The sequence below is a fragment of the Ursus maritimus genome, unplaced genomic scaffold (genome assembly GCF_017311325.1).
Source record: "Ursus maritimus isolate PB19 unplaced genomic scaffold, ASM1731132v1 scaffold_3, whole genome shotgun sequence".
NCBI classification, from domain to species: Eukaryota; Metazoa; Chordata; class Mammalia; order Carnivora; family Ursidae; genus Ursus; species Ursus maritimus.
Genome location: NW_024425563.1, coordinates 90774969 through 90794008, shown reverse-complemented (window position 1 = coordinate 90794008; position 19040 = coordinate 90774969). Strand labels below are relative to the sequence as shown.

Below are 19040 nucleotides of genomic sequence, written 5' to 3'. Positions count from 1 at the left end.
TAAAAAACCTCGACAGAATACATGGAGCAGCTATTTGAGGATTCAAAAGTAAACAGCAGCAGATGGATTGGGGAAGAACAGAATTCAAATACCACTATACAAGCAGTAAGTTTACCCATTTTTTTACTGCTGTATCCCCTGGTCTGAACTTGTCACATAGGAAACAAAGAAGTGAGCGACAGGACTTTGCTATAAACTGAACATTTGTGCCCATCCCCCATGCCCCCCCCCAAATTCTTATGTTGAAATCTAGTCTACCAATGGGTGGTATTTGGAAGTGGAGTCCTGGGTGGGATGGGGATCAGGTCAGGAGGATGGAGCCCTCAAAAATGGGATTAACACCTTATAAAAGAGACCTCCAAGAGCTCCCTCTTGGAGGGAGGAGGGGACAGGAGAGGACAAAGCATAAAATCAGCGGGCTATGAACCAGGAAGTGGATTCTCGCTAGATGCCAAATATGTCAGCATCTTGATCTTGAACCAGCCTCCAGAAATGTGACAAATAAGTTTCTGTTGTTTATTAGCGACACAGTCTATGGCATTTTTGTTACAGCAGCCTGAATGGATTAGGATAGATGTGAACTGGGAAAGTGCAGGGAGAAGCCTTTTAGTTCTGGTTCAAGGAATGGGAAAGGGAATGCACATTCAACAAGAGTGTGGAAACCCCCCATTTTTTCTCTTTCTTTTATCTATTCTCCTACCCCCCCAGCTCCCTGGCAATGCTGTGGTGACAGGGTAGCAGCAGCTTTGACAAGCAGAGGCAATAGGAGCCAGCAAAAGCCAAAATCCTAAGGGAAGGGAACGTTCCTTGAAGTTTGATGGAACTGTAGTTTCAAAGGATGGACTCAAATCTGATTGTACTTTTTCTCTTACTGTCCCATTGCCAATTGGCCCCAAAGACAGGTGCAGTTGTGAAAGTGAACAGGAGAGTAGCATAACTAAAGCCATAGTACCTGGCCAGACGACCAAAAAGAGGCACCCCAGGAAACTGGAAATTACCAAGGAGATCTTGAGAGAAGAACTTGGGAATATAACTGCATTACATTACTTAGGAACACCTGGACACATGCATAAGTCAAGTTCAACAAATCACACTTTGAGAACTGAATTAACAGATACACCACCCAGAACCCAGACTGGCTATGAGGTGGTATATACACACCCCCAGATTTGGACAGCTTTTCAAAAGGTTAGAAAATTGAACTGACATTAGGACCATTTCCCTTCAAAGGCTAATCAGAACTTAGTCTGAACCCAATCACCTTGAAATGACCAAAGTCATGTGAAAAAAAAGGGAAAAAGAGTGGAATGAAAACGACAAGGTCTCAGCAATCTGTGGGACAATAATAAGAATGTGTGAATATTCTATTCATCCTGTTTACAACTACACTGTAGGTCTACATTGTGCTTGTAATTAGGGACACAAAGACCAATAAACACAAAGGAACCAGCTTTAGGGAGTATATGAGATATCCTACTCTTTCATAAAACTCATGACCTAACTCAGACTATTCTCCGTGCTCAACCCCATACAACAAATTAAACCCTCCCAACACTAATTTGTGCTTTGACAATGAATTTCTAATCTCTTATGGTATCTTTTTGTTTTTATTTTGAGATTTAATTTATATAACATAAAATTCATCCTCTTAAAGTGACTTTAAATATATTCTCAGGTTTGTGCAACCATCACTACTATCTAGTTCCAGAACATTTTCATCACCCCAGAAGGAAACCCCATACTCCTTAGCAACCAGTCCCCTATCCCCATCCTTCCCTCAGTCCCTGGAAACCAATAATGTACTTTCTGTCTTTCTGAATGGGTTTTATCTACTCTGGACATTTCACATAAATAGAGTCATACAATAGGTGGCCTTTTATGTGAATCTCTCTTCACTGAGCATAACGTTTCCAAGGGCCATTCATGCTGTAGCATGTATCAGTACTTCATACACTTTTATGGATGTATAATATTCCATTGTATAGATACACCACATTTTGATTATCCATTTATCTGCTGTTGAAAATTCACGTTGTTTGTGTCTTTTTAGATTTTATGAATAAAGTTTCCATGAACATATGTGGGCACACTTTGTACAAACATATTTTTTTCAATTCTTATACACAGGAATAAAATTGCTGGGTCCAATGATAACTGCATGTTTAACGTTTTGAAGAACTGCCAAATTATTTTCCAAAGCAGCTATACCATTTCACATTGTCACCAGGACTGTGCGAGGGTTCCAATTCATCTACACCCTTAACAACACCTGTTACTGTCTTTTTCATTACAGTCACACTTGTTATATCACACTATAATTTTGATTTATATTTCCCTAGTAATTTATCATGCTGAGCATCTTTACACGTGCTCAATGGCTATTTGTATATCTTCTTTGGACAAGTGTCTATCTAAATCTTTTATCCATTCTTAATTATGTTATTTGTCTTTTCATTGTTCAGCTGTAGGAATTCCGCATATATTCTGGATACTAAATACTTATGGTATCTTTGACTCTAACTTGTAGGGTTACCAATATACAAGTAGTCACTGAGTCCAGTCAATTCTTTTTAGTGTGGCTTTTATCTCTTATTTTCCAGACCTACCATAATCATTTTAGTTCAGGCTTTTAAAATGTGATGCCTAGATGAATCATTCAGCAACATAATCTTCTAATTGATCTATGGCAAAAGCTTTCTAGAAGATCTTCTTTCCTGTGGTTTTAAAAGCATCCATCAAATCATCTTGCACCTGGCAAACAAATTAATATTTCCTACATATGAAGTTTTTGATTTACACAGCCTTGTTAGAAAAGTCTTCACTTTCAATCAATGCCTATATTAGGCTGACAATCTTCAAGAATTTTAGACGTTGATAATATTTCAGAATTTAGATACAAGGTTATTGTCCCTTTTTCTTGTGACACGAGTGGAAGGCAGTACAGAGAAGCAGGTAAAAGAAGCAATCACATTAAAAATAACTCTATACACACAAGATCTGTTTAGAAATTCATTTGGATTTCTGAAATAGTCTGTTAAGTTTTTATTTGAAAGAGAAAGAAACAAAGTGATGCTTTAAGAGCTTTGAGGGAAATGGTAGATGAGGTAATGCTGAGCTGGTAGGGAGTCAGAGGCAAAGAAAGGAGAGGAGACATAGACTAATAAAGGATGAGGACTCTAGGGCTGCCTGGGTGGCTCAGTTAGTTAAGCGTCTGCCTTTGGCTCAGGTCATGATACCAGCGTCCTGGGATCAACTGAGCCCTGCATCTGGCTCCCTGCTCAGCGGAGAGCCTGCTTCTCCCTCTCCTGCTCCCCCTGCTTATGCTCTCTTTCTCTCTCTCTCTGTCAAATAAAAAAAATAAATAAATCTTAAAAAAAAAAAAAAAAAGGATGAGGACCCTAAGTCCTTAGTGAGTAAGTGAGGAGCACACAAAATGTCTGTAACAGAAAAGGAGATACATCAAGGAAGGTGAGAGGACACAGAAGATACTTAGTACTATATATATAATATATAAGGCCATTTTTTGTTTCCAACACAGCCCACAGGGAAAATCCAAGTCCTTTAGAGTAATATTTGAGGTGTTTCACGATTAGGACCCAAGTTACACTTCCAACTTAATCTTCTACCATCCCCTATAATGATTCTCAAAATACAGTTTGTACCAGAATAATTCTGGGAAATCTACATAAGCCAATTCCTGAACCTCATCCAAAGACATTAAAAACCACTGGGCTTGGTTAGCTCCAGAAATATGAATTTTAACAAGGCCCCTGGATGATTCTAAGCCAGGTGTTCTTTTGGAGAAAACTCTGAAAACACTACCATAAAACTCTTACGCTTGTCTTTCAAAAGGAGCAATGAATGCGAGACAAAACCTAGCAAGGTAAGGACAAGGAGACCAAGAAGCCCAGCAGAGCACAGTCAGACCTTCTTAAATGTGCAACTATAAGTGGAAAGAGGGTGAGCACAAAGTACAAAGTAAAAGAAATTTAGCACATGGATATTCTAATAGGGTAAAGAACTTCAGGATATCCTGGAAAGGCAGAGTGGAATGCAAGGGGGTAGGACTTCAGAAATGATGGAGTAAACTGCTCAGCAGACCCTTTTCTCAACAACACAGCAAGTTGGGTTGTGGAAATTATTGTTAAAAATAATTTCAAATCCCCAGAAATTATTTTAAGGGCAGACAGCAGATGAAGAAATATTCTCTCAAGAAAATCTACTCAATCTTAGAAAGAAGTGAGAGTCTGGCATTTGAGCCATGGCTCACTCCACTGACATCCCCTTCTCCACCACCACCACCAAGCTCCAGAATTCCATGTGATGAAAACTTTAACCCAGCATTCTACTCCAAGCAGGTGAGGCCAAGATAATGGGAGCTTCCTCTCTGCCCAGCTCTCACTCCGGGACTATAGTTGTATCCCATTAGGGACAGGCGACTGTAATTATGACTTCCCCTGGCCTGCACTGCAGAAGCTATATCCCAGGCAGGCACAGCCAGAAGGACACAGTAGATCATAAAAATAAAGAGCTCCACTGCTCTCCCTGAGGGGGCTGGCCCTTTTTTTAAGAAAGGATGGAAACTCCATGCCTAACGACCTAAGGGGGTTGTTGAAAACAAGAGGGATCTTTGTGGAGAGCAATGAAAAGAAAGCTGGCAGCTCCAGAACACAAGCAAAACAGTGGATAATCACCAAAAATTTAAAAGAGAGAACCAGGGAAAGAGACCTTTGGGAAAAGGCCCCTGGGATCACAAGCAACTCTTCATGTTAAGGAAGGGGTGCGTGCATGCCGGGCTATGCCCACTAGGAGCAATCAGAGCAAGACGTAAAGACAGATCTGAAAGCACTAACCAGGCTGCATCCTGACCCATCCATCAAAAGCCTCACTAGCACGGGCTCAATCTCTGACCAAACACTGACTTAGGTAAAGCTACTCTGACCCAGGGGTGATGCCTAGGAGGCTACACTTAAATATCATATCACACTTATATTTGGAAGTCTGGGCAACTGTGTGAGTGTCCAAGGTTGTGCTCTCTCAGAAGCAAATCACAGAGGATATTCCCGAACTATTAGTCCCTCGCTGAAAGGAGGAAAAAAGGAAAAAAAAAAAAAAAAAAAAAAAAAAAAAAAAAAAAAAAAAAAAAAAACCAAAAACAAAAGTAAATTCCCTTTATTGTGATAGCAGCTTCCAAGTCACACACACAACCAACTACAAAGGATAAGAATCTAACTGGCTAAGAACGACCTTTGCCCAATCAGTGGCCTGTGCCAACTCAGGAGAGACCCGCGGGTAAAAGATAAAAGCAAGTGGAAACCATCTGAGCTGGGACCTCAGGGGTTATGCGTTGCAAGGAAAATGGGCTTCACAGAATTGGTGCAGCCAAGTCACTGTTGTTAGACCTGTTAAGAAACAAACAAAACAGCCTCTGGGGTCGAAAGGGATCTAGTATGTCCAGATATCAACAAAGAGTTATGAGACATGCAAAGAAACAGTAAAGTGTGACCAATACACAGAAAGAAAATGCTTGCAATAGAAACCACGTTTTGAAGAGGCCCAGATGGTGGACTTAGCAGGAAAAAACTTCAAAGCAGCTATATGTTCAAAGAACAAAAGAAAGCCATGCTTAAATAATTAAAGGAAGATATGAGGACAATGTCTCATCAAAGATATCATATCAATCGAGAGATAGAAATATTCCAATTATTAAAAGGAACCAAATGGAAATTCTGCAGTCAAGAAGTACAATAACTGAGATGAAAAATTCACTGGAGGGGCTCAACCATGTATTTGAATTGTCAGAAGAAAGAATCAGCAAATTTAGAGATAGATGAATAGAGATTATGCAATCTGAAGAAGAGAGGGGAAAAAAATGAAGAAAAGAACAGAGCCTTAGGGATGTGTGAAACACCATTAAGAGCACTAACCCACACATAAATAGCAGAACCAGAAGGAGATTTTGAGAAAGAGATGAACAATATTGAAGAACAAATGGCTTAAAACTTGCATTTAAGTTTTCATGAAAAGCATTAGTCTATACATCCAAGAAGTTCAGTGAACTCTAAGTATGGTAAATGCAAAGAGATTCACACACACCCAGACACATAATACTCAAAATGTTCAAAGACGAAGAGAAAACCCTGGAAGGAGCAAAAGCAAAATGAATGATAACATACCAGGGAGCTGAATAAGATTAACATATAACATCTCATCAGACATCATGGAAATCAGAAGGCAACATATTAAAAGTGTTAGAAGTAAAAGACTGCCAAACAAGAATATTGTATCCAGCAAAACTATCTTTCACAAATGAAAGCAAACTAAAGACAATCCCAGTTATACCAAAACTGAGAGAATCTGTTGGTAGCGGACTTATATTTTAATAAACATCAAAGAAAGTTCTTCAGACTAAAAGTAAATGATACCATACAGCACGATGAATCCACACACAGATACACAGAAAGAATACCAGTAAAATAATCACAGAGGCAATTATAAAAATGATATAATTACATATTTTTTCTTCTCTTAGCTGATTGAAAAAGCTATTGCAATATACAATATGTATATAAATGTAGTGTTGGACCTATAATATATAAATGTAATGTATTTAACAATAATAGCACATGGGGAGTGGATAACAGCAAAAAGGTGTACTGGATTAAGGAAAGGACATCTGATCCAACTCAAATCGTTAACTCAAATCCATAGGTAGAAATTAGGAAAACAAGATAAAATAAAAAGATTAATATAAAAATTCTATAAATATATATTTGCTCTCATTTCTTTGATCAGCTGTCTTAAAAGATTTAATATAACATTATATACACCAATAATTATAACAGTGTATTGCTGAGTTTATAATATAGACAGATGATAGATAGATAGATAGATAGATAGATAGATAGATAGATAGATAGATGATAGATAGATAGATAAGAGTAAAGTTTCCAGATTTCACTGTAACTAAATCAGTATAAAACTGAAGTCAATTCTTTTTTGACCATCTTCTCACCCCTCTTGCCTCTGGCAACCATCAGATTGTTCTGTATTTACACGTCTGATTTTGCTTTTCATTTGTTTTTTTTATTCATTTGTTTTGTTTTTTTAGGTTTCACATAAAGGTGGAATCACATGGTATTTGTCTTTCTCTAGGACCCTCTAAGTCAATCCATGTTGTCAAAAATGGTTAGATCTCATATTTTTTATGGCTGGGTACTATTCCTCTGTGTGTGTGTGTGTGTGTGTGTGTGTGTGTGTCTGTGTGTGTGTGACTTTCTTTATCCATTCATCTATTGATGGAAACTTCAGTTGCTTCCCATGTCTTAGTTATTATAAATAATGCTGAAATAAACAGAGGGGTGCATATATTTTTTTGAATTCGTGTTTTCACTTTCTTTGGGTAAGTACCCAATAGTGCAATTATGGGAGAAAGGTTGTGGGAGATAAAGACTTCCAGTCATGGAATGAATAAGTCATGGGAATTGAAGGTGCAGCACAGGGAATAGAGTCAATGGTTTTGTACTAGTGCTATATGTGACAGATGGTGACAATACTTGTAGCACAGCATAACCCATAAAGTTGCTGAATTACTATGTTGTACACCTGAAACTAATGTAACATCGTGTGTCAACTATACTCAAATAAAAAGAAGTTGAAGTCAATTCTGATAAGTTAAGGTATAGGTTATAGGCCCTAAAGATACCAATAAAAAATAAGCTCAAAATGTCATTGAAAGTTATGAAAGGAATTAAAATATTATGCTAGAAAATATCTACTTAATACAGAAGAAGACAATGAAAGGAACAGAGGAATAAAAAAGACATGAGGCACATAGAAAACAAAAGGCAAAATGTCAGGTGTAAATCCAGCCACATCAATAGTAACTGAGTATAAATGGCTTAAACAATTCAATCAAAAGGCATACGTTTTCAGATAGAATTAAAGAAACAGGATCCAGCTTATCTCTTATGTCTACATATGAGATACTTTATATTCAAAGACGCAAATAGGATGAAAATAAAAGGATGAAAAAGATGTACAATGAAAACAACAATCATAAAAGAGAATGCAGTGGCTACACTAATATCAGAAAATAGATGTTAAAACAAAGAATCTTACTAGAGATAAAGAATCATTCCTTATTATGATGATAAAGGGATAATTCTTAAAGATGATATAACAGTGGTAAGCATATATGCATGTAACAACAGAGTCCAAAATATATGAAGCAAAAACTGACAGAAGAGACAGACAATTCACAAATAATGGTTGGAGATTTCAACACCCAACTTTCAATCTGTATAGAGACTAGGCAGAAGATGAACAAGGAAATGCAAGAATTAAACAATGGTAAAAACAAACAAGACCTAACAGACATCTATAGCATATTCCAACAGGATATACATTCTTAAAAATACAGCGAACATTCTGCAGAATGGATCGATCCTATGCTGGGACATAACATAAGCCTCAATAAATCCAAAGGAGCTGAAATCATTCAAAGTATGTTTTTCAAACACAATGAATGAAATCAGAAATCAACATTAGAAAGGTTGAGAAATACATACAAATGTGGAAAGAAATAAAAACACTTTTAAATAACCAAAGTTCTAAAATTAACCCTTATTAATGGCTAATTGATTTTGAACAACAGTGCCAAGAAAACTCAACGGGGAAAATATTAGTGATTTTAACAAATGATACTAAAAAAACTGGATATATCCCTATGCAAAACAGTGAAGTTAGACTCCACACCTTATAGCATGAGCATACACACACACACACACACACACACACACACACACACAATGGATCATAGACCTGAATGTAAGATGTAAAAATTATAAAACTTTTAGAAAATATAGCTGTAAATATCCATGTCCTTAGGCAAGCAATGGTTTCTTAGTACAACACCTAAAGCACAGGTAATCAAAGTAAAAGAGACAAATTGCTAATTCAGGCTCCATTTTTAACTGCTGAGTTCTTAAAGAATGTAGAACTCCATTTCAAGGTCCCTGTAGGCCTTGAATACACCATTTTGTATCTCTTTCTCCTTCATCATTTTAGAAAAGTTCTTCAAACATCAGTGGTGCTCAGTCCCTCTCAATCATTGCTCATGTTCGGTACCACCAATAATACAACTAAAATGCTTTTTAATGTAATAACTACAATAAAACGGTAATGAAAATGTTAAATGTTTTCATTTGAATAAATCTGTAAAATCATAGCCTTTAATACTGGCTGTAAGAGAAAGAAAAACACATACAGAGAGAATAACTGTACAAAAAAAAAAGGAAAAAAAAGAGGAAACTTTCCAATATTCTCAGGTCACAAATCATTTCAAAATCACTGAACAGTAAAAGTGGAAATCCTCCATTAAATTCCTCTTAATCATTGAGAAGGGATTTATTAGTAATATGACAAACTGATTACAACAGGTATTTAAAAGGATAAAGAGTTCTTTGGTAAGTTGGAAGATACAGGCTTCGTTACAGAATGAATAAGTCATGGGAATAAAAGGTACAGTGTAGGAATATAGTCAGTGGGATTGTAATAGTGCTTAAGTGATTAAGACATTTTTGCAACTCTTTGCCAGATTTTAAACTTTTGTTAATTCATTAAATAGGATTCTTTATGCCTATTACTTCTCACTGCTAAAATACCCAGAACATTTATGTGTAACTCTTCTGTGACACTGGACATACGTTACCTTAAGGTGGACTATAGGACCTCCTTGCATGCTGAACAGCTTTATCTTTGCTGATTCACTGTTTTCCATCATACCCTCCCCTTGCCAAATACCTAATACAAGACTATATGTATAATATACTGTACATAAGATAGTCTTGTGTAGTACATGCATTACATATATGTATGCATACATACATACAGAGAGAGGGAAAGGAAAGGAGGGAGAGAGAGAGCGAGGGCAAGTACGTGACAGCCATCAATTACTATTTGCTAAATGAGTGAATGAATGTCTGAGTGAATAAGCAACTACATTTTCCTTTGCCCTGAACCATGCCTCTCACATTTTCATAAAAAGATCAAAAGAAGGCTTTTTTCTTTAACATAAATTCTACAATCTTATTTCCATCAACATCAATCAAGTAACGTCCAAGGCATTCCAGTTGGATATCTAAGTATATTTGTGTTATAGTTCAAAGAAATTGGTGCCTCCAAATTTCTTAGCTATATTTAAAAAATGAACATAAAATGCCACTAATGTTATACTACACATCCTTAATTTTTATTTGACATTTCAGTGGGTTTCCTCTTACATAGTAAGAGATGAGGCTTCTTGCATTAGGATTCTTTGAAACTCAACAAAATAAAATTAGACACTGCTGCCTAATACTTTATATTTTAATATAAAATTGAAGGTTTAAACGCTCCATTTTTATTTCATTTAATCACTTAAGCCTAAAGCACACTATTTCTTCAAAAATTTAAAGTGTTATCCCCAGGTATCATAAGACAAACACACACATACTATATGTGAATTTGTTCACCATCTAAAGTGTGTCATGTATGTTCAGAGATACACACAAAATTTATTTTTTTATCTCCTTTGTCTACCAGGAATTATTTCCAGACATACTGTTTTATCTTAGATCTTCATCGACTGTTTTCCAGTTGCAGGGAGCACTGTATGTGTGTATTCCCCAGCAGTGTTAGAGACAAGGATATAATTGTGCTTGAGGTGCGTAAGCCCTCCAGGACTATAGAACTGCATTTCAATAAATATCAGCTAGTGTCATGGAGAAGGCAATCTTTAAAATGCATCAACAATGCGTGTGTGTGTGTGTGTGTGTGTGTGTGAGTGTGTACATGTGCGCGTGCAGAAGCGCGTGCATGCATGAGTGTAGAAAGGGCTTGAAAAACAGCTTTGTATTTTGGGGTGCTTCTGACACTTACTATATGAATATTGAAAGCTTTTTTTTTTCCAGATGCTCAGATAGTTTGCCAGAATGTGCTAAAAAACCAAATCGCTTGGAGAATATGAGCTAGCCTAGAGATTAATAAAACCTCCAACTTCACAGGCTTCCACAAATAATGATATGAAAACAACAGATAATTTTAAGCTATCAAATATTTCAATACTTCGCTCTGCTTGCTTCTATGACCTATTTATCCCATACGAAAAGATTTGTTAAAGGACTTGTAATGGCCTTCTGGGACAGGAAGAAGAAGGTTTCTGTAGAAAATATTAAATTAATTTTGATGGTGATACAAAGTTAAGTAAGGGTTGTTAAGGGATGGCTTGCTGCCACGGGGTGGGGTTTTGTTTTGGTATCCTTTTAGCCTGCAGGTGTTTGGCACCAGCTAAAATCAGGGCCAGCTGTGATATTTCAGTTCTGATACTTCCCTCCCCATAGTTCTCAGAAGTGATGCTTCAGGGTGATGTCTTACACCTGATGGATTCAACTTGTGTGGTAGAAATGTGAAGGCTCTGTTAAATAACACCAGCCTGGCAACACCCATTGCCCTCTCTTCCCCACCCATGGGTCATGGCATCAAGGAGAAAAAAAAAAAAAAATCAACCACAGATTTGGTCATCCATATCTATATATTTTTTAATTGCACAGTTCATAGAATACACTTAGAATTGCCAAATACACGGTCTTAAGCAAAATACAAAAAAAAAAAAAACAGGATAACACAATCTCTTTTGATTCTCATGGTAGATAATGATGCTGTTAAATGCTCTCGGTGGTGGGATCCATACCTATTTTTGCAGGAATCTGTATAGTTTCTATTAAAAGCTGCATTTTCTTTTAAGTTTGTTTGGGTTGGAAAACCTCAAACCACAATGTATTTCATGCACATGTTCCCCAGGGTATGTTAAATAGGACCATACTGAGGTCATCTAGCAAGTTTTTTAAACTTTTTAAGAATTCCTTTAATGTACTGCACAATCTTGGCCTGATTAAAAAAAGATATTTTAAGAAAGCACTTAAAAAAATGACTCTTGAAATCTATATGCAGATAATCCATATTACACTTCTATAGCATACACAGAGTTTTCCACAGATAATTCATCACCGAGGGAGAAAAACAATAAAACTACCACTAAAAGGCTTTTGGATCAAAATTTCTCTAAGCGATCTGTAAATACAGACCAAAACCCCCACAGTATTCTTGACTGCCTTAACAGTGGATGCTTGGGGGATTCCTTCAATTGGGCAGTGTCTGCAGCAGATAATCAGAGGCTGAAGGGCAGACAACCTTGCATCTACCCAAGGGGAAAAGAAATCATCTGCTCTTTCAGCTGAGTCAAAAAAAAAAAAAAAATCAAGTTTCCTCAGAACATGAGGCCATGATGAAATTATTTAGGTTTGAAATAGTTTCTACAATCAAGACCATTTTTGTTGTCTACTGAGCTCAAACCACAGATGAGATGTGAATGGTCCACTTGATAAGCAGGCCCCCAGAAAATCCTCTCCTGTGCTTTGATGCTTCTGACTTTTTTTTTTCTTTTTGGTTAGACATACCCCTCTTCACTTCATCAAAGCCTCACTTCCGGCTCCATGTTCCAGGCCTTGTACTTCACCCAAATCAGTTTTCAGTTGAGCTAGCAGCTGTGCTGGCACGGGGCGCGTGGAGAGCCAGCCACGGGCGCCAGTGGCGCGGTCCCACATCTGAGCACAAGTGGCCAGTTCCACGCACCCCGGGCCAAGAAAGTCTACAGCTCATCAGGGGAAAAACAAGGGAGGACACCTTAAACGGAAATGATACTTTAACGGAAAATAAAAAATAAGAGGAGTGTCAGCAATCAGAAATGATGAAGGGTTCAGAAGTTCTTGGCACGGAGTTTGCAGATGCCTTTCCTTAAAAGAATATTACAGCTTGATTTTTAAGCTAGGGATCCCCATCCCCACAGCCACACTGAATTTGTTTGTATCCACCAAACAAAGGTGGTTTTTTAACAAAAATATAACCTTTAACAAAGGTCTCCACTGAAGAAGGTGTTTTTTAACAAAAATATTACTTTAAAGGGTACCATCGTAATCAGAGCTAATCCGGTGTCTTGAGCCTTTACCTCTGGCAATCCCTACTGCCTTGATAAACATTATCTCATGTAACACGACAATATAGAGAAAAGAACCTATTACACCACTTCACAGTTGAGAAAACTAAAGCTCAGTAAGTTTCTAGAACTGCCCAACAATTCTGACTCCGTGGTCTTAACCATTATGCAGCGCTTTCCAAACAAAGGCTATAGAGAGAGGTTGTCAGCCCCACCCAGGGGTGCACAATAGCCCCTTGATCACTTGGAAAACCTCTGCTTGGCAGAGTTAACCAACTCATTCATTCACTGATTCATACATCAACAACATTTACTGCATATCTGCTAAGTCGATTTTAAATTTATTTGTTCAGAAGGGAAGAGAATTACTAAATTCATGCTAAATCCCTAGCCCTTGGTATGTTAGTAAAATAAAGGTTTGTCAGAGGAACTTTTTAAAGTAGTCCTAAAACACAACTCCCTGATTTTTTCACATTTTACATTCCTTTCAAAACTCAAAATGATATGGAATTCTTTTTAAAAGAGCCAAGTGTCCTTAGCTCTCATGCCAAACAGTCCTACATATAATTGCCTGAGTCGTCTGCGCTAATTTTTAAAATGTAACAGTAATACATTGCTCTCTAGTCTTTCTAAAACTCCAGATAAATTTTGTGTACATTTGGTATTTAAACTGCAAAGAATGAAATTATATATAAAAGAGACGAACTCTACTCTTGCAGACAGAGTACAATTGTCAGTAATTATCACTGGATGATTAAGAATTTTTGGTGTTAGAATGGTAACAGGATCTACGTTTTGGTGGATAAGAAGGCAATTTTCAGAGACTCCTGGGGTAGTAGCAAAAGTTGATATCTTGGTTTAGGTACCATCAATCTTCTCCATTTGAAAAATGACTAAAGTACTAAAAAAAAAATGCCATAGACCAATATTAGAAACTTCATGTGGGTCCAAAAGAGTTGAGATAGAATGATTAAAGCAATTAAACTGGGAATGAAAAACCTAATTATCCTATATTCAATCTGAAGCAGCCCATTAGGTGAACAATTTGAAGGGTGGAACCTCGGTTCCTTGTTCATCAATACCTAGAAAATGGGTAATGTTAGAACATATATATATATTTTTTCCTTTTTTTAAAGCGCAAGACAACACAAACAGAGGGAAGGGCAGAGTGAGAGGGAGTCTGATGCCCGGCTCCATCCCAGGACCCTGGGATCATGACATGAGCTGAAGGCAGATGCTTCACCGACTGAGCCACCCAGGCGCCCCTAAAATAACGTTCTTTACTTTGGTGTCTTTATGCCTGAAGAAACAGGTGGAGCGACAGGAATGCTGATGATAAAACTCTCAGAAATGATCTCTACAGAGATGTGCCCTTGAATCAAGTCAAACGCCAACTCCTACCCATCTCGGTACCACTTTTAAGGAGGAAAATAATAGTAAAACCCACCCATTCCCCCACGACGACTTAAAGCCAAAGCTTGGCCTCATTCGAAGTTATGAAGTGAGAAAACTGGTCCTTCGGGTCTAGTACATTTCAAAGTGTGCGCACTGCTACCTCGTCGCCAAGGAGCCATTAATCACCAGGCATTAATCCACTGACGCAGCGAGGACCCTGACACATAAACTCAGTACAGATCCAGGAGGCCCCCTCATCTCAAATACTTATCAGCCATTGTTTTATTGCGGACAAAGCCTTGCCATATTCTTGGCAGGAAGAGATCACAAAGCAGAATTCCTGAATCCATTCACTTTTTTTCTCCAGTAAATATTATAAACACTGAATTAAATACGTCAAGTCTCCTTGAAGCAGATACTCATGTAAAAGATAGGTACCAAAGTTAAAGAGGTAGGTCAGTTTTCAACAAAGTTCTTCCCCCTTAGAAAAATCATATTCCATTTTCAATAATTCATTTGAAAGAAAAAGCGGTTGCAGTAGAAAGAATCTTCTTAGACCTATAAATTTGAAGTGTTGGAAGCTGACAAGATATGTGAATAATCATAGTGAAAGCTTCATAGAAAAAATGGTATTCCTTTACGTATTGGGATTAATATTCGAATCTGAGAAACAGTAAATTGCTTGCAGTGATACTGATTAAAGTAATAAATCAAAAACTATTTTGATAACATCTACAAATAATAATTTGAACAATGTTATAGAAAAAAACTTACGTTTAGGTGATCCTTATTCCTGGCGCCCGAAAAGAAGCTTATAAGAATTGTACAGTACAAATCTCAATTCAAATACAACTGATTCTTCACAAATAATGCACTTTGTTAATCAAAACATACAAAAGCCTCTCATTTGCAAAATTAACTATGACTTGCTTTGTACACTTTAAGATAGCCATCTGGTGAGATGAGGGCTACAACTATAAAAGTTGTCAGACTTCCTTCTACAGAGAATGATCTCTGAGGACCTGAGCCCAACCTCTCAATTGTCTACATTTTGCATTTTTCAGGAGAAACAAATGTCCTGACCTTGCAAACTTTATGTAGACACTGCTGCAGAAATATGTTAGATGTGATGGACATAAAAGTATGATTATACACGGCCTGTTCTCAACTGATTCTTTTTACTTCAGACCCACGGTTTAACGTAACCGTCAAAAATCATGTTATGTGACTTAAGCTCAAGACCAATGGCTCACGTGTATTTATGTGAATCACTCTGGATAAAGAAAGAGAGGCAATTTCTTGTGTTTTTAACTGCCATGTACTAAAAACTTCAAAAACCAAACCTGGGGTTCTGTAAATACGTTCTTCATGTCGTTGATTGGGCCGTACGCAACCCCGCTGCCTTCAAAGAGGTATAACCACTTGCTGGTCATTTCTTTTTCAAACCTAGGAACAGACCCCAAAAAAGATGCATTTTTACAAAGAACATAACACAACGTTGTTTTTTTTTTTCTCATATGGCTCTCTTTTGAAGCAACCAATAACAACAAAAATATGTTTCTTAGGCTTTCTTTGCTCCTAGTTTTGAGAATGTTGACTAACTGAAACAACTTGACTTGCCCAGAAGTGGCAAGAATAGCCACCCAGCTCCCATTGTTTGAAGGTCCACCATTAGAGATATCATCCCTCCTATTCCTGTCCCTGTGTGTTTTTTGACAGAGAGTCCCTTGGAGAAGACAGACTATGTGGGAAATGGTTTTGACTGAGTTTTAATTCTTGTGGTATTTAGCACTTAATAAATATAACAATATAATTAAATGCAATTCTGAGCATAATGTCATTGTGCAAAGTTTTTCAGGTGTCAGGCATAGTACATCAGTTTAAGGTAGACTGATGTACTAAATTATTCTTCAAAACAAAAAATAAACAAATGTAGTTGTTTTAAAAGAAAGCTATGTTTGGGATGCCTGGGTGGCTCCGTTGGTTAAGCAGTCGACTCTTGGTTTCAGCTCAGCTCATGACCTCAGGATCCTGGAATCGAGCCCCGCTTTGGGCTCTCTCTTCAGGAGGGAGTCTGCTTCTCCCTCTCACTCACCCTCTGTGCTCTCTCTCTCTCAAATAGATAAAAATCTTTAAATTAAAAAAAAAAAGAAAGTTGTGTGTTCCACCTCCATTATATTTAAAATACACCAAAATTATCAGCCACTACCATTGGCCTAAGCACAACTTTAGCTACTTATTTGCACTATGACTTATAATCAGAACAAATCTAGGCATGTGAAGACTGATATATCAGTTTAGCCAGCAGCACTCAAACCCAGCCAAGTCCTTTACCTCCGTTTTGTTTTTTCTATAATTTACAATTAAACTTCACAGACATAAAAGCTTATTTGATTGCCTTTATTTTCTCTATTAGGTGTAAAGAGGACCCAATTCATTAATGAGATTCACCATCTTATATTTCTTCTTGTTAAGACAGTGAAACAGAAATAAAATCTTGAATCCTCAAAGACAATTCAACAGTCATAATTTGTAATATATGAAGAATTTATAATTACTAATTGCTAAAATAGCAAACTATTTCCAGTTAACTAATAATCTAGGTGAAAAGAGATTATTGGTAGGTTATCTAGGTAAATAGATTATCTAGGTAAAATAGATTATTGGCAGCAAGCAGAAGGCTTCACTACTAAGGGAGGGCAAGTGGAAATATAGTAGAAATAGTATTCATGGACTTCTACTCAGGAATCTTAGACATAGCTAAGAATTAATCTTAGGTTTGCATATTCCATGGGAAATTATATTGGAGAATGCACTACTTCTTCCACTGTTTACAACAAGGGTAAAAACAATATCAATACTTTGAGGATACTTTTCTAATGTCACCATTTTGATGAATAAAGATTTTTCATTGTCCATTTGAATCATAGCCAGTAATGTTAACTATCCCTACTTAGTACACAATGAAATATTTCACTTCGATATCCTGAAAAATCTTCTTTCATGGGAACACCACCATGCAGGATGAAATGTCTTACATTAATCGATTCTTAGCATCCTTCTTTTCTTTTCAATGACTGTTAAAATCATCTCCTAGCCAAGACTTCCTAAGACACATACATCACCAAAATGATATATGTTGAAAGAATAAAAGAGATACTTTGAACCTGGAGCCTTTACAATCCGGGTGTCAATCATTTAAGTTTCCATAAGCAGAGCGTTATCGTGGTTAACCTGACAAGTTTTCAAGACAAGTGAATTTATCACCACCAGACTCACCCAAGTGGCCTCAAAGATCTGCACAGAAAATGCATGTCAAGATCCAAACAAACCCATAGCTACAGGCTTGCCAACAGAAAACTCAGGGGAATAGTTGAAGTTTTAGTATTTATATAAGCTTTTCACCACTGGGCAGAAGAGAGGGATTTATTTCATGTTATGGAAAACAACGGATGCACTTTGGAAATGAGACTGGGGAGGGAAGCCGTGTCTGGAGCGGCAGTGGTGACCACTGTTTGTGTCTGTGCGTGGGCGTGGGTGTGTTCATAAATGCCTTCCACTCCAGCGTTCAGAGAAGGAACATTGCGGCACTCTGCTGCTCCCAGAGGACACATCCATCATTTTCTTCTGAAAATCTATCTCTTGATCTAAATCTGATGTGGAATTCTTTCCTTTATCTATGCAAAAAAGCTGTAAGCGCATGTTTTTATTAACCACAAAAATGCTGCTAAAAAAATGCAAAGAGTTGTTCTAAATCACTTAGGGCAAAACAGTACTGAAGATAAGACAGGAAGGGTGTCCTCAGATGCAGTGTAGGGAGCCTCAAAGCTACAGCCTCCTCTGGGAATTACCTGGAAACTCCTAAAATAATTCAGACTTCATTGCGAACTTACTAAATCAACCCATAGATTAAATTTTAGATTTTTGCTGAATTCGCTTACTGTCGATTGAATCATTTCGGTAGATGAAACATTGGTACGTGAAGATAGACCTGAGTTTAAATTTCTTAGCATCAAAATTTTACTTAAAGAACAAACAAAAAACTTTTCTTTAAGAAATGGATTGAAGTTGCAGCAAATCCAAGACAAGAGAGAAATTAAGAGATACAGGCCATGAAGGTGGAGCTAGAAATAATTCTAACACTAATGATGACTAAATGCTGGTTAGGATATCTTGCAGGTTTTCTCCTCACAAGCACACTGTAAGGGAAGTATTATTCTCGTATGACCAACAGGAAACTCAGGTTTGGAGAAATTAACTTGCTCAAATTCATAAAGCTTTTTCCCCCCAAACTTTTTTGAGGTATAACTGACCAATAAAAATTGTATATATTTATTTTGTACACCATGGTTTTTTAGAGAGCGGTGTAGTGCAGTGATTTAATATACATATACATCATAATAAGATTAGCACAATCAAATTAATTTACACATCCTTCACGTCATGGTTACCATTTGTGTGTGTGGGGGGGTAACATTTAAGACCTATTTAAGAACATTTAAGTATAAAATACAGCATTACCTTCAATGACTGATTCTTATAACTGAAAGCTGGTACCCTTTGCCCAGTTTCTCCCCCATTTCCCCCCATACCATAGTCCTGGGCAACCACC

At 37.2% G+C, this 19040-nt stretch overlaps 1 protein-coding gene across 3 annotated transcripts in view; it reads right to left on the bottom strand.

Annotated features, from left to right (window-relative positions):
• SUGCT (succinyl-CoA:glutarate-CoA transferase) overlaps window positions 1-19040 on the bottom strand; it is a 678964-nt gene that overhangs the window by 331986 nt on the left and 327938 nt on the right. For all 3 annotated transcript variants that reach the window (XM_040644425.1, XM_040644422.1, XM_040644424.1), the window contains one exon: window positions 15772-15874. In XM_040644425.1, the coding sequence (XP_040500359.1) occupies window positions 15772-15874 (103 nt within the window). The remainder of the gene's footprint in view (window positions 1-15771; window positions 15875-19040) is intronic.